At 32.8% G+C, this 17,233-nt stretch overlaps 1 protein-coding gene across 1 annotated transcript in view; it reads left to right on the top strand.

The window, feature by feature from the left end:
* Window positions 1-17,233, top strand: part of GLRA3 (glycine receptor alpha 3) — a 95,786-nt gene that overhangs the window by 67,454 nt on the left and 11,099 nt on the right. Inside the window, exons 4-7 of the mRNA XM_072406846.1 lie at window positions 4,900-5,123; window positions 9,427-9,509; window positions 12,712-12,849; window positions 14,642-14,706. Of these exons, the coding sequence (XP_072262947.1) occupies window positions 4,900-5,123; window positions 9,427-9,509; window positions 12,712-12,849; window positions 14,642-14,706 (510 nt within the window). The remainder of the gene's footprint in view (window positions 1-4,899; window positions 5,124-9,426; window positions 9,510-12,711; window positions 12,850-14,641; window positions 14,707-17,233) is intronic.

Here is a 17,233-nt window from a genome sequence, read left to right as displayed (position 1 = left end):
AAAGGGAAAGAAACTCAAGTTATACCAAGCAATTTTCTAAGTAAACTAACAAATGTAATCACCTGATACAACCAAATAACACATGAGATACATGTTTTACACCCTGATGATATCCTCGCCTTGTTGAGTTGGTGTGGTCAAATAATTTTAAGAGGTTGGAGAGATTGGAAGTGTGATTGACTAGCTTACACCAGTAATTTAGATAGTTTAGTTGAGAAGCAAAGTTACAAAAATGACAGGACAGTCTCAAGACAAATTGTGTGGCATTTTTGTGTCATGGAACATAAAAAGCATCTTTTATGTAGAAGATTAGAAAATAAATAAATAAACATAAAGTGTACACTGCAGAAGAATTTCAGTGTTACATTGATTCACTGATCAATTGTTTATTGATCAATAGTGTGGAAGATACAAATAGTTCTTATTGGATTTTTATAAAATTGAAGAGATTGCATACTTCCTTAAGATTCCACTTAACCTCAACACATCAATAAATGGAGATAGTGATGGTATACACAAATAAGTCTATTTATAGGTTTCTTTAACATCTATGCTAATGACAGATTTATATTTTTTTATAATGGAATTTTAATTATAGATTTTGTTACCTACTATTACCTGTTAGGTCCAGCAATATGATTATAAAACTTGTTGTACAAATGCAAACCTAAAAAATCAAATCCAAACTATAAAATTAAAGAAAAAGTAAAATACAATCACTATACAGTAAATGAAACAGCTTTAGTTAAAAACAACTAAATCAGTGATATACCATGGGTGATATAATGAGAAGCCTAAAATTTAGCTTTAACATAAATGAAACATAATATTTATCTGGAATTTGTGTAGTTCTTAACACCTTGTGATTATATAAATATTTCTCATCTATGTTATAAAGACCACCTACACCAATAAAACAGAAAGCATACAGGCATCAAAAGCTTAAAAAATAAAATAAATAAAATTCCATTCTGATACAATAAATCATTATATTGTGTGCTTTATACAGAATTGTTACAGGTATTTTTCCATTATTTTCCCATTATATTGTTAGAAATGTTTATAAAATAAGTTGAGGGCACATTATGCATAACTTATAAATGAAAAAAAAAACTTCACATGTGACAAAGCTAATAATATATCTCATCTTATCATTACACAGACAAATGCAACAATCATTATCCCAAAATTGAAGTTAGCTTACCTTGAGCCATCTCACTCTAATTATATCTAACAATGCAGCTTCACAAGAGCTTCACAGGTAATTATCTGGTATAGGAAGGAAAATCATTGTGGTAACATTTCTTGCTTCCAAAACAAGACTGATTTCCATTCATAAGAATAATACAAATACATTAGATCTTTCTAATTTTTAATGTCAGAATTTTAAATGATAATGAACACCTCAAAGCCTGTTGGGAATGAATAGACAGAGACAGTTACTTATATATATAGGTATATTTAGGTTTTGCTTGGAATTCAGCTTTAGGTGTCACAATATTCCAGTCTGTTCACGGTATTAACTGTTCAGCTTTTTGCATATATGTTAGAAAAAGGTTCCTAAAGGAAATGTATCAAGTTTAATCTTACATTAGAGCCAAAAAGAATATTTCTGATTCATAGAGCCTGAAAGTATTGTTTCATTTTATATCCAATAACATAATTTTAAGTTGGTTTTAAGTTACAGAAACAGCTAAAATTAGAAATGGAGTCCAAAAAAAATTTCAAGCTATCGGGCACAAGTCAAACACATTGGGCCTGATTTATTAAAGCTCTTTAGGGGCTGGAGAGGAAACACTTTAAAACATTTGCTAGCAAATAGCCAAAGACTTTGAATAAATCTATTCCAGGCTTGCTGGATCACGCAGCTTCACTGATGAACGTGTATCTTGGAGAGCTTGGAAAAAACAGGTCTATAGAATTATAACCTATTTACTGTACTGTGAATAAATAAATAACAATTTTTTTTAGCATAGACCTCAATAATAAGTTATCATAAAAGTTATTTGAATCCATATTCCCCTAAAAGTTCTAGATATCCTGTATATGTTACCTAAACAATACTCTGTAGCAAATGGAAAGAATGTAGCTACATACAGCTTTATACGCATGCAGCAAGGAAAATGTCGCAGTATGGAAACCTCATGCTCTTCAAGGAGATATATCATCAAAGGATCAACAGAGAAGTATGAAGTCTTAAAGAAATGCTATTTATCTTTTGTTTCCAAGATGTAATGTTGGAGTCAACATTCAATAAAATGCTTTAAGGAAAAGCAAAGAATATAACTGGGTATTGAAGGTGCAAAGAAGTACCACGAGAACCTTTTGATCCAGAGAACATCCAATTGTCTTAGGAAATCAGATAGGATTGTTCTTCTTGTTATTTCCAGTGTGATGACTGGTGGTGGCATAGAATGGCATGACATGAGACAGTTCAGAAACATATGGATCTAATATTTGTTCTTTTTTTAAAAAATTGTGGATACATGAAATCTGTTGTTTTGTCCAGTTGAAGGCTATGGATTACTCTTAGTATTTGGCAGTTTTTAGACACAACCCTTAGATGACTCAGAAAGGTTGGTTTCAACAGAAATGGGCGTTGTATGCTGGAAACACCATTATTAATGGCATTTTTTTTTTTTTGATTACCAGGCTTGTTTTTAAAGTTCCTAATTAGATTTTGTTTCTTCTAAACATATACATACAACATCCTTTTTATTCAGTATCTAATTGTTCTGAATTAGTGCATGCCTTCACATCGTCATCAGATTATGTTAAATTCTCTTCAGTCAATGGCATATGAAATAATCTCCCAGAGGTTTTCAGATTATGAGCATTTTTCAATTATGAAGAGAAGCAAAATGGTTATGACACACATCATCGTAATCTTTTTTTTCCTAATCCCAGTAATACTCAGATTTGTTTTCACAAAGACCAATATATTTTAATAAAATGCAAAGAAAAGTTGACATCTCATATTAGCAACACTTAAGTTAGAGATGTTTTTAGTAAAGCTGTTAGAAGGCAAATACTGGTATATATACAGAAATATAAGCTGTGCAGTGGTACAAATGGGGAATGCAATTCAGTAATGCTACTTGGTGGCTTTCTCATAATGCACAATAGTGTTTTATTGGGATTCAAAGGAACACATAATGATATTACGATAACAACCAGTTATAACCCAAGCTCAAATTTGACAGAATAGGCCTGATTTATTAAAGATGAGCAAAAATACACTAATATTTTATTCTGGGTGATCCAGCAAACCGGAAATATACATTTGCCAACTAATAGCAAATACATTTTAAGAAATCAATACCAGATTTTCTGAATCACCCAGGTACTCCAATCGTGTTCTATTTTCTCCAGTCATGGAGAGCTTTAATAAATCAGGCCCAATGCCTTGGTGGAGTGTATATGCATATTGAAGTATAAATGAGAATTGTTTAAAGCTTAACAAAGTCTACACATTATTTTATACCATCCAAGATGGGGAATTAAGCAGTTAATTTTCACTTTCTGCTTTGTAATTATTAATTTAAATTTATGCAAGTGTATGCATTTCCTAAATCTTTTTCAGTATGTTTGGCATCATGCCTGTGTGCAATTTTTAAGCAAATTGTTATTTGTCAATTTGTTGCAAAGTTTTTCATTTGGAGATTCTTGCACGTACTGTCCCAGGCTGACAACGTTAAGCCACCGTCTATCAACTAGCAGCAGTGTTGTCTGCCTGCCATGTGCTTTGTTTTAATTGGCCATCCCTATCACGTCAGCAGGAGAAATGTGCAGAACTAATAGGCAGCCCCTGGGCAACTGAAGGAAAAGAACATTATTAGACAAAATCTGGTGCATATTGGCATTCTAAAAATATATTTTAACATATAAAATAGTTTGCATTCATGCCTTTTAGTGCTTTTTTATCAAGTCTAGTCACATAGACATAATGCTAAAATTCTAGTTTGCCCATTGGCAGAGATTTCTTAATAGCTCCCTACATAGCAAGTAAATGTCTATGATTAATCTACTTCTTTATTATAAAGCTCCTTAGGCTTTTTGCAGATAATAATAGTTTTCTTGATACTATAGCAGACTGCTCAGTAAGTCATTATTGTGAGGCTTTGCTTCTTGAGTTGAAGGTATTGCAGACACTGACTGAGAAAAAAGAAGCAGAATGTCTGCATATGAACAGTAAATAATATCTGAAATATCCTAACATCTTTTATTTTATAAAATAAGTTAGATCAAGTAAAATATCCAAACAGAATTACAGTATTGGAGTAAAAAACCTAAAATTCTGGATATGTGTAAGTTATCAAGCAGGTCTTACCTTTGTACCTTTTAAGACCTTCCAGAAGTTAATTTTAATCAGGAAAATTGGTAAAATACATTTTTAATATTGTCTGTATTTTCATACAGACTTGCAAATAACCAATTTGTGTTTGTCAGGGTCCTAAATTGTAAAATTATCTGAACAATAGTCAGGTCTGCAATAGTCAGGTCTGCAGGTCCAAAAATTTGAAATCTGATCTTTCAAATCCATTCTCTCACCCCTAATTCAGACTATTCACTGGTTAGTGTGCCCTAGCCCTACTGATATATACCTATGTTACCCTTTTGTAAGGAACTTAGAATTTAGATTTTCAGATTTAATATGATTTACTTTACAAGTCATTGTGATAAAATAATGATTACTAATAATAAATGACCAACCTCTCTACAAGCATCAAACCCATAATATATTTGCATTTGAGAATAAGAAAAACACATCTGCCTAAGCTACTGTAGTTATTTGAAAAAAAAAATGTAGTCCCTTCTTCCTCCAATACTTTGGTATTTATATGTTCATGCCACTTGTTGATGTATACAACACTTATAATAGCTTGATTTATTTCACAGGACTATCGCTTGAATATCTTTTTGCGGCAGAAGTGGAATGACCCACGCCTTGCATACAGTGAATATCCAGATGACTCTTTGGATTTAGATCCTTCTATGTTGGATTCTATATGGAAACCTGATTTATTTTTTGCCAATGAAAAAGGTGCTAACTTTCATGAAGTGACAACAGACAACAAGCTTCTAAGAATCTTCAAAGATGGAAATGTTCTCTATTCTATTCGGTAAGTAGCCATGTTTTCCACAACTAGGTGAGCTTAGGGTATTTTGCAAAATGCTTGGAGAATATTACATACTGATTGTATACATGTTGTAAAATATTTACCTCCTATATATCTTTCTTCAGTATAAAAAGTAAATAAATCATTCAGTGAAGGGTCATATATTTTATACTGCTAAAGAAATAATAGGAAATGCAGTATGTAGATATTAGCCTAAGACTATATCACTCTGCAACGCCATATGATATATTTCAGTTACTGCATATAATATGAAACTGTGGGGCATATTATATCATTTGGCAACAGCATAATATATCATCTAGTAGTTCTGACTGTAGAACAGAAACATATTATCTTACAGCACCCACTAATGGCATTGTATGTCACCCAGCAGAGACATATTATGTCACCCAGTGGGGACATTTCATCCAGAATATCACTCATCTGCAACAAATTATATTACAAAACATCATTTGTTATAGTCTGGCACTTCCAGTTAGCACTGCTGAAGTTACTGTGTAACGAGTTAATGGTAGCCAGGGAGGCACACAATTTAGTTTGGGGTGGCATTATTCCCTGAAGCTCTCCAATACTGCCAAAGAAAACCCAGAGAACAGGGGATGTGTTCAGCCATTATGTCCACTTATTACCTTCTGTTTATGAGAAGTATGAAGGGTAATTTTGTTTAACCACCTTTTCCTTGCACTATAGTACATTTAAGTCTTCTGAAACCTTTCTTAAGACTGATGTGAATGTGGGATTTTTGTTGTTTAAACACACTGTTGTGTGTTACAAACATACAAAGTAGCACCATTACTTTTGCATCTGCTCTGTTTCATTCATCTGCAGAAGGTGGATCATTTGCAGTAATAGCAAATTTTTTAACCCTTTAGTTTACCTCAATGTATGCCTTCCTCTTCTCCTCTTAACTATTATCATCTTGTTGTTTCTTTTATTTTTGTTTATTTTTTTATTTTAATGCTGCAATACCAAAGTGCAAATGATTATAGTGTTTAGGTGAAAGAGCTGAAATTGTTCATTTTCATTTCCTTATAGTGGACAGGTACAAGGGAGGAAGTTGAAAGTGTAATGGTAGGACGTAGCAGATATATAATTTAATGCCTATGTGGGTTTGCTTGCATACACCTGGAATTAGATTATGTTGTTTGGCGGAAGCACCAGGGTCAAAGCACTAGGCTATGTTATCAAACTGAAAACAAAGCATATATGCAATTTATTAGCTTCATTAGTAAATCTAAATATGTATTTGTAAAATACACCTCATACAGATCTTTACAAGTTTGTATTATTATTTTTAAATAATAACTCCCCCAAGGTTAGAAGAACCCAATACTGTTGTTTAAACCATTATCTCAAATATGTCTTTCTATTTTACTGGCCTTAATCACTTAGCTACCTCTGGGTTATAATAACATCAATGTTGGCCCTACTCCACATGCTTTCTGAGTTTAAACCAGGAGGGAAATCACTTCATTTTACCAATAATTGTACAGCTTGTGCTTTAGCTTCAGTGATATTGTTTTTGCATTACTTATGTGTTGAACAATAGGTCAATAATATGGATTGGAGTTTACAAGATGATCTATTATCTTTGTAAAATGCAAACAAAGCATTATCTAGTTTAATAAAAAGTATGCTGCTTATTTAGTTAGAATAAAACAAGACAATTGTGTTTAGGATACAATGTGAAGAAAAATATTTATATTAGAAGTTTAGTATTAACTCCAATTGTTATGCCATAAACTATACTAGGCTTTTGGGTATTAGCTACTGTATTGTATCAATTTCACCTAATATAAATATTCTACTTTCACAAAGAAATAGTGGTGGGTTGTTCATTTTCCAAAGGGTGGTCATGTTCACTTTAACACCCACTTATGTGGCAACAATTTTAAAAGACCATTATTTCAGTTTTTTTTGCCAAGTAAACTATTTCTCCCCCAAACCCGGGTGGATTTCTCCCTACCTTCTTGGTGAAAAAGCTTATTAGGACAAATAGAGTGGTATATAATTTTAGCAGCGAAATAAATAAACAAATTGAGGGTTTAACCTTTTACAATAAATTTATATAAATAAAGTACAATTTGTCTTTGCAGTTTAATGAGTTTTATTGTCTGGGAAATTTTATCAACAAAAAATCATATTTGCCCTGTTCATCCCAGAGCAAATAAAGATGAGGTTCGGGTTCACCATGACCAGGGTTTTGAGGCAAATCCTGTGGATGTTTAATACACTGAACTATGGTTTTAGAAGCGCTGATAAAGAGGCTTCCGATTAATTCAGCTCCTTATTAAGAGAGCCAAGAGAAGCCATGAAGTCAGTGTCAAGCCTTGTGTTAAAAACTGTGTGTAAAATAGTTTTATATTCATAAGAAACTTTTATAGACCTGAAGTGCTCAAAATGCAGTACTTGTTACTAACACCATGTTCACTAGTTACTAACATCTTAATCTTGGAGTGCTTTTCATATGTTGGTTCATTGTTTAATAAATAAAAATGCAAGAACAATGTGCACCTACAAGATTTAGGAGTCCACAGATAATATAACAGTGTAAAAATAGCCATCAACATGGCAGTTTTTATCAGGCAGTTGCCTTTTATTTTCATTATATGTATAGGGTGGAGTATGGTAATGTGAGTTATATCTCTATTGGCCTGTCCCTGTGCTCTGTTGTATTAAGATGGGTAGAACCAACTGGCAAAGAACAACACTATCAGAGCTAGACTTCAGATTATCACACATTTTGGGTGTACAAGCTATGTGTGTTTATTTTATTTGTATCTAATATTTTATTAATTACCGGATTGATCAAATAAATAAATATATAAAGAGTTTTGAATTACAAGTTAAGAAAAAACTTCTATAAATATATAGAACAATTTTTACCAGTAACAAAATATCAAAATAACATAAAATTTCATAAATCCCACTAATAGTTTAAATCTGTACTTACTCTCAGTATTTTGCAAAATAAATATATATCCATCATGCTTTAACAAGAATCATTCAAGGTCATTAAAAGCATATCCCTCTAAAACTGTGTCTTTTTAAAGGAAATGTCAGAAGCAGCCTGTAGCTTTAGAGTAATAGTGAAATATAAGCATGCCATTCAGTTTGTCCTTTAGTATCACTAGCAAAATTGCAAATCTACTGGAAGAAGGCTTAAAATGTAAATGTTGATGTAATGAGGACCAATGTGCATGTCTAGAAATGTTTAGTGAAATAAGTCCATATCTAATTATAATGTTTATTATTTTTCATGTACATATGTGTTATGGTGGCAGATATTCTGCAAATATTTGATGGATTTGTTTAGATGACATATGTATGAGATATGTGTATTTTCAGTTATTTTTGCAGGGTAAAACAACACATTATGGTAATTCTGAATATAGCTTACGTTCTTTGCTGCTACGTTTTCTTGGGTTTTCAGAACATGAAAGAGTCTGTGACTCGCTCCTTATCCTCCCATGTGACCGCACTGGGGGAGCCAGCATCAAAGTAAACCCTTTGCTTCACCTTGCATAGGCAAAGAATGTATTCCCATAAAAAAAAATCTAATATGACATTCAAATCAGGTGAGGATGTCCTTATTTTACCTTTAGGTAGGGAGGCTGCTGACATGCTAATGGTGTACCTCGGATAGGGTTACAAAACTAATGATGTATCCCGGATAGGGGACCAAAGTAATTTAAAAGATCTGCAGGAAAAATTATTTCATCATTACTGATATTCCTGAATTGCTTCAAATACAGTTTTAGTCAAACCAATAGACTCACCAATAATATTTCCTATCACTTTCAGCTGTACCATGTGGCCATCCAAAAGCACAGATTTCCTCCTCTGTAAAATGCACTGCTTGTTTTAGGGTACAGAGTTCAATTGCTATCCTGCTCATCTATATTATTGGTAATTGCATAGACAAGACTTCTACTATTTTATATTTCTTAATTCTTAATTATATTTCTTAATGCCTTATGAAATTTTTGTAATGCAATAAATTGTAGTTTTATACTGTAGGGACAACCTTTGAAATGACATTGTCACCTAAACAATTCTGCTAAAATATAACATAATTTGCTTCAGAGTTTAACAGTCTTCAAAGCTATGACCAAAAACTGGACATACTGTTCTGATTGGGCAAATGTTGGGCAAAACTTTTGACCCCCGAATTTATATTCAGTTAATTCTGATGCAATGGCCAACTGGTTCTTGTTTAAACAAATTATTATCTATTTATTATCAGTTACCATGTACATATGACTGTATGTATTTATTTATTTAGGTTGACGCTTACATTGTCTTGTCCTATGGATCTGAAAAATTTCCCTATGGATGTGCAGACATGTATTATGCAGTTAGAAAGCTGTAAGTAACAAGAAATGCAATCTTAATGTATTATTTGTTTTTTTGTACAGTTAAGATTTCATAGTGTAGACTACAGACTGAACATGCGGGATTGTACTTGTTGTATCAATAGCAATATTAACTAAATGTTCAGTTTGCTGTTAAAATAAGTTAGCATTTGAGTTTTAGACATTTATAATAACTTGATCTAAATGTACGTGATTAGAATCTACTGAAATGGAGCACATTAAAATGTAAAAGTAATAAAATGTTATTTTCTCATTTTTTATTAATATATTCTTTTATAATTAGGCATATTGAAAAAATGTACTGTTCAATGAAGCCAGTTTTTGTACTGAAAAATGATTGTTACATCTTCAAAAACACTAGTTGAGTTCAGGGGAATACAAAAATCATTCTAAACCATTGTGCAATTTGTCTTCAGAGGCATAAATTCTTTTCTGACACTAAATGGTAATTGGAAAAATCCCTGGCTCAACATGTTATCGTAGTTTAATTAGTTATGGAGGTTTTATTATTACATTAATTTCATTCTGTTCTTTTATACTGAAGGCCAATTTGATTCACAAGCCAATTTAGTGCAAAGAGTAAATGAGTGGACTGATTTCAGAAACTGAGGGATGGTCACAAAAAGTACATAATAGACACAGACTTTAAACAAACCTTAATTAGTTTGCATTTTGTCTATAAATTCCAATGGTAAAATGTAAATATATTTTCCCTTTAATAAAATAGCTTTCCTAGGTAATATTCTGCTTTAACTTTTTAGTTTTCTAGTAAGCCTTGTTCACACTTTATGTTTCCATAAATGTTGGCAAAATACATAGATGTAAAAAAAAAAAAAAAAAAAAAAAAAACATTGGTGTTGATTTGCTCAGGGAATACAAGGTAGACCTGCATTCATAGTGAATATGATTAGGGTAAAATATAAAACTGGGTTTTGGGAAGCAGATGACTAATTTTGACTTCAGCTTTAGCTCAGGGAACATTCACTTTTCTAAGTGAACAGTCTCTGCTCTTTTAATCTACTGTGCTGTTTCCTAAAATACTTAAGTGCATTGTTGTGCTACTTGTTAAAAAATGAGGTATTCTTTTTAAGAATACTGAAAAGGATCCCTCAACCTCACAGCATGTCAGATATCACAGTGCATAGGAACAAATCTATGTTATAACTATGCTCAGAAAAAAAACAATCAATTTTACTTGGTAAAAGTAAGTAAATTTAACACAACATACTGTGGCTCAACTTTAAGCCCTTAATAAAAATCTAACTCCAGCCAAATGTATATTTCACTTTGGTTAGAGAAAGAGAGATTGGAGGGTAGTTTTGGATTTTCCATCTGTGTTTAGTCTGTTTACTTAATAAAGTGCGATATACCTTGCAAATTAATTTTCATTTACCTTAGTGAATGGGGTATTTTTTTCTCACTTTAGTCATCTGATTATGTACAATAATATTAGTGAATGTGGTGAAAATTCCCTTTGCAAAGAGTACACAATCATACGCAAAGAAAATGATAGAAAACAGAACTTTTGCTTACACATGAATAGATGATAAAAACCAGCAAAGCCTCATTTATAAGCCAAGTAATAATTTACTCTATAAAATGAACATGCTCTACCTCTTTAGTAAACAGTTCAAATGTTTTTATTGCAGTCTGTGTTTGTCTTTTCTGGAATGGAAAGCCATGTCTCATTATCTGTGCCGCTTTCCTAAAATACATTTTTCAAAATCAGCAATTTTTTAGGTATTCAACTTCCTTTTAAAGACCTAGTTACAAATACAGGTCTCTTCCACACAGTCTATAACTTCAAGGTTGGTCACAACAGCAGAAGTATTAGTGCCTGATAGATGAAAGGAGAATCCAGGACCTATATCAAATAACTCAAATAATTCCAACAGCCTCGTTTAGCTGACATTATAAATATCCTTACTAATACAAACCATATAGTAATATAATGGCAGAACTATAAATGTGCCATATAGGGGGCTTCTGTATACACAATCGGCCTGATTTAATAAAGCTTTCCAAGGCTGGAGAGGATACACTTTCATCAGTGAGGCTGGGTGATCCTGCAAACCTGGAATGGATTGGGTCTAGGATTCAAAGCATTTGTTAGCAAATTGCAAATGATTTTAAGAAATCCATTCCATGCTTCATTGATGAAAGACTGTCCTCTCCAGCCTTGGAGAGCTTTCATAAATCAGGTCCAATATGCCCAAATAAAAAACTAGTAAAATATGTTAGTTCTAATCAAGCTTTAGCTATACTATTAATGTAAGAAAAAAACATATTACTTACTGCTATTGTTAAGCTTGAACATGCAGAGTTACCTAGAGCTGTATAATATATACCGGCTCCATGCTCAGATGTTAACCCAGCCTCTATGCACAGCCTAGGAGCACCAAGGATCAAAGGATTGTGATACTAACAGACTCCTTTATCAGGCACTGATAAGTCCACACCTGTAAGGACACATCCGGCCCACACGCCAGTAGGGAAAACCTGAAAAGTCCCATAAAGCTGTTTTTGAAAAATTCAAGTCCATGTCTTTTCTAGTAACAACTCCCATTGCTATTTATGTTATAGGACCAACAGCAAAGAAAAAGAAAAAAAAGAAAAAGTAAAAAAAAAGAAACAAACAGCTGGAGTTAGGCGTTAAGCATAATTTTAATGGAGGATTAATACACTTTTTGAATATTTCATAAAATATTATAAATGTGATTTATTTAAGTTGTAGAAAAACATGTTTTAACAGAAAAACCTGTATAATTATGTGTATCTTAAATGATCGCATTCACTTTGGTGGAACAGATTTTGACATAGCAGTTGTTTCTTGTCAGATTAATGTCTTTGAATTTGGGATGTTTCTTCTGGCAACAGTTGACATGCTTCAAATGATAATCAGTTTTACCCACAGCTGTTTTCAATTGAATACACACCATACTATTGAATATCAAAGTAATTTTCATGAAGTCATGTACATAAATCTGAGGCATTGTCCAAGGAACCTGAAAATCTGTCACAGATAACGCTCCACTATTATTATTAATAGGATAGAACTTGTTTTCTGTTTGAATGCATCCATATCATAAAGCTAAGAGGTTTATTTGTAATATATTAGTCATTATCTTTATTTAATTTATTATCATTTTATGTACTTTTTGATGTGTGAATGATGATGGTTATGTGTCTTCCAGTTGGATACACAATGAACGATCTTATTTTTGAGTGGCAAGAAAATGCACCTGTGCAGATTGCCGATGGGCTGACCCTTCCACAATTTGTTCTGAAAGAAGAGAAAGATTTACGTTACTGTACTAAGCATTATAACACAGGTATGCGGTTCAAGATAATATTTCTTAAACTTTTTTTAAAGGTTATCAGCTAAAGATCTTCCTAAACATAAATTAATGTTACATTCTGTAACATTTTGAGTGAAAAGATACTTATGCATCCTGGGCGAAATCCAGCATACAACTAATCTAAATTATATGCTGAACAGATAATACTGTCCAGACCAGTACATTAAAGTATTCATTGTGCTTGATTTACTATTTACTCTGCAATAGATGATTCACATAGCCCAATGAATGTGATAAAAATTCTCATTGAAAAGAAAACCTAAAAGTGAATGACCTGAACTCCTTTCATAAACCATCTCCACGACTTCTGAGATACCTAGGAATTTGTATACAATGTTGTCCTAACTGGGCCATAAAGCAAGCCAATCAACCCAGTCTTACCCTCAAAATTTTTACTATTAACACGCAAGTCTTGGGGAGCCATGGGCAGCAGTGACTCTGAATATACATAGTAAGACAGCCCTGCTGACTGTGCATTTGGTACACATACGTCTGATTTTTAAGGCAAATGCAAAAGACTATGGAGAAATAATATAAAGATGGTCACCATGTTTCAGGTTCATATGAACATTGACTTTTTGAACATTTATTAAACACAATTATATAAGACAAGAACATAGTTTCTTTTTCTAAAATTGAAAGTAGTATGCATTTAGTTTCATTTGCAAAGCACTTTAATGAATTTATATTTTGCATTTCTGTGAATCCAGATTAGAGCAGAAATACTTTAGATGGTTAAATGTATTGGCAGTAAAAAAGTAGACCTGTTACACCACCATTTTGTTTCAACTAGCCTGCCAACCATTTCTTACTTTGGATAGTTTCCATGTCCATTTATTCCATGTCAGCTTGGAAGCACAGAAGTACATATATTTTGGCTCTTGCACTTTAATATATATATATATATATATATATATATAGGAATAAACTTAAAGTGGGAAGGACAAGGAAAAGCTTGGGTTGTCCAAAAGTAACATTTTATTTAACATCTTTATTTACAAAGAAAGTAAAATATTCTGCTATACCCATTGTCCAAAAATTATGTTTTATTTTTTAACGTATGTGCAGTTCTTTCAAACAAACAGATACACTTTACAGAATATTAAACTTGTAGAACCAATAGATGTTGTGTAAATAATAGACGTGGGTGTATGCGGAGAGACCAAGGGCTTGCGTAGTTCACTCAGATAAGTTCTTAAAGATCTGATTCATCCCTATCCCCTAGACTGCAATTGTATAATTCTTCTAGTATTATTTTTCCTTACAGTACATTGTGTGTGTGTGCGCAGTGTAAAAATTGATTTCTGTTTTAGAAGACCTATCCAATAAAAGGTTATCATTTTCCCCAGGGAATTGTTTCATATGTGTTGACTGGAAGTTAGATTCTTCTTTTTTTATGACTTTTATACATTCGGCATGAAAGCTTTTTACACAAGGCACTTTGGTTTATAAAAATATAGTTTTTTTATTAATTTTCTTTATAAGGGTTTTTGTGGAATATGGCAAACAAGTGGCAAAAATGCAAACCTTGCATAGTTAATGACAACTATAGTAGAGCTTCCCCTAACATTATCTAATCTGGCCAAGCAACCCTACAACCCATGGATAAGGAAGGTAAGGTAAAGTAAGGTACTTTGGTAATGTTTAGAAGCCCAATAACGATAGTGACGATATTAAAAAAAAGGCAAATGTTTGTTTTTTTCTGAGCAAACTTTGGGTTTCGGTACAACAGATCTTAGTTTTCCTTTCTCTCTCTATAAAAAAGAGAGAGCTCCATGTGACCAGTTGGGGCTCAGTGCAGCAGAGAACACCGTGATTGGAGTGGAGCAGGTAATTTGATAAATATCTACCTGTTTATTGCACCAAAGGCATATCCATGATTCAAGGAGAGCTGATCATTTGATTTTTTTACCAATTGTCAAGCACATTGTTATCCAACCATATCACTCCTCACTGTTCGGGATTTCCTTGTACATCTACCAAAACAATAACTGGAAATCTGATTTATCTTTGCTGCATGTACCTGTCTTACTTAGTATTTCATAGCACAGTAAATCTAAGTCAGGACGAAAAGTCACAAATCCAACAATGAAATGGGAACCTTTCCTTCCTACCCTATAAGCTAAATTTGCAGCATAATAAAGTAGAGGAAGAGCACATATTCTCAAGGCTCAATTCACAAAGCTTTTTACAAGAGGCGAGCTATGTGATTATTCTTTTCAAATCCTTTAATGGATTCAGCTAAAAGAAATGTTGAATCTCAGGATCCACATCCTCTTGTTTAACTTTGTGAAATGAGTCCCTAGTTCTCAGGATGTCTAGTTATGCATGCTAATTTTTCCCGTTGCATGAAAAGAAGGCAGATATAGATAATCATTGGTTACATTTATTCATATGTTCAATTTCCTTGTTTAAAAACAATGTCTGCTTTTTAATTAACACCTTTGGTCATCTAGTACAGAACTATAACACTTTATGTGTTAAAGCAGTGGTTCCCAACCCCCGGGCCACAGAACAGTGCCGGTCCGTGGCTCCTGAGTTGGGGGCTGCAATTGACAGGAGGCTAAAGCGCCTGCAGCGGGAGCACGTGCAGCTCTCCTCACACTGCTAGCACAGGAGCTGCTGAGAATGACAGAGCAATGTATGTAAGGCCTACATTTCTCTGCCATTCCCAGCAGTTCTGACACCTGACAGCATACCAGCTCCCTTACACTACTCTGCTATTCTTAGCTAGTGTGCTGACAGCAGGGGGAGCTGCTGAGAATAGCAGAGTAGTGTAAACTGTACATATACCGGGCTGTGGCAACATTTTATTCTATGTTATCGGGCCCTGCTGTCAGAAAGGTTGGTGATGTATGCTGTATTAGAGCATACATCTTAAATAGTCTTTTGGGTCTGGTGAATGCAATTGGATTGGTATTCCTGTTGTTGACAGTGAAGAATTGTATCTCTGTAGACAAATTATGGACTCTTATTTTATTTAGCTTTCATCATTTTATCTTGCTGGATATGTATTTATATGAGCGCCACTAATATAACTGTTAATTTGAATGATAATAGGAAATAAGAAACACATAATGAACATATGGTCATTTTTAAAAAAGTAAATGTGTTTTGTTTTGTTTTTTTGTTGTTAATGAATGTGGGATTGCAGTTTTGCAGCTACATAAATAACATGTTTAAATATTTACTATGGGTCCAAGCATGTTCAATGTGTACAGACTGAGGGGAAGCACATCATTCATCTTGGTGTAGTACTATTACATACATACATGGGTGAATAATCATATGGATTATATTTAAATCCAATATATCAAGCCAGATGCAGAATGGTTAGACAATTAGAAACAACTGTGATGCAATTTTATAAAATATTACTATCTTTTGGTCTTTAAACTCCTAAATTGTATTACTCTTTATTCACTATAGAAAATTCATTATTTTCCCTACAAATGCTCTGTATTTTTAGATATCTTGTAAGAAAAAATGTAAAACAACTGATTTGCTTTTATAAAAATTTAAGAAACCCCATTTAGCCATCAATAGCTGGCCACACAATATAAAATCTTATTAGACTATTCCTTTAGACTGATATAAAAAACTACATAGTGTGAGCACCTATCTAAACAATACTTTAATGATAATGATTTTAAATATGTATTTTTTATTGAAAAGTTATAAAAGACTATAACAAACAAAAAAAAGGTTGCAAAAAAAAATTAATAATTTGCTAATAATAAAAAAAAGAAGAAAAGAGAAAAGGAGCGGGGCTATACAACAATTTTCCCGTGCAACCCCACAATAGGAAAAAATGAAAAAAAATATAGTAAAATCTATTGAAAAAGATGTTCTATCACCCAGCATTACAATATACTGCAGAGTAGCATTTAAATGTAAGATATCTATATTAAACATTGTATATTCTTATACACTCTGAGTTGCCATGTGAACAGTAGTAGAGGGAAGCAAAGAAAAGCATGAGAAAAGAAATAAAGTACATTGAAAGAAGAAAGATATAGAAAAGATGCCCAATATCTAGCTAGTGATGTCTGTATAAAGCAAAACCACATCCCATGGCTCCCCAATAAAAAAGCATATTAGTGAAAGTTTATTCTGTTGAAGAGCTGTAAGATATTCTGTTGACATTATAGATCCTTTAAAGAAAAGCTTCATGTGAAGGATATACTATGGATTTCCAATGGGATGCAAAAAGAGTTCTTGCAGCTGTAGATGGGTGCATAAGGGTGCATGTGGGTGCTCAATTTGCAAGCTAAAGGTCAAAGTTGAGACATGGGAAGACCTAAAATATAATTTATTTAGCTACTTTAACCAGCACCAGCAGCTGACAAACTCGTAT

The sequence above is a fragment of the Pyxicephalus adspersus genome, chromosome 3, assembly GCF_032062135.1.
Source record: "Pyxicephalus adspersus chromosome 3, UCB_Pads_2.0, whole genome shotgun sequence".
In the NCBI taxonomy this organism is placed as follows: Eukaryota; Metazoa; Chordata; class Amphibia; order Anura; family Pyxicephalidae; genus Pyxicephalus; species Pyxicephalus adspersus.
This window is presented reverse-complemented; position numbering and strand designations above follow the sequence as displayed.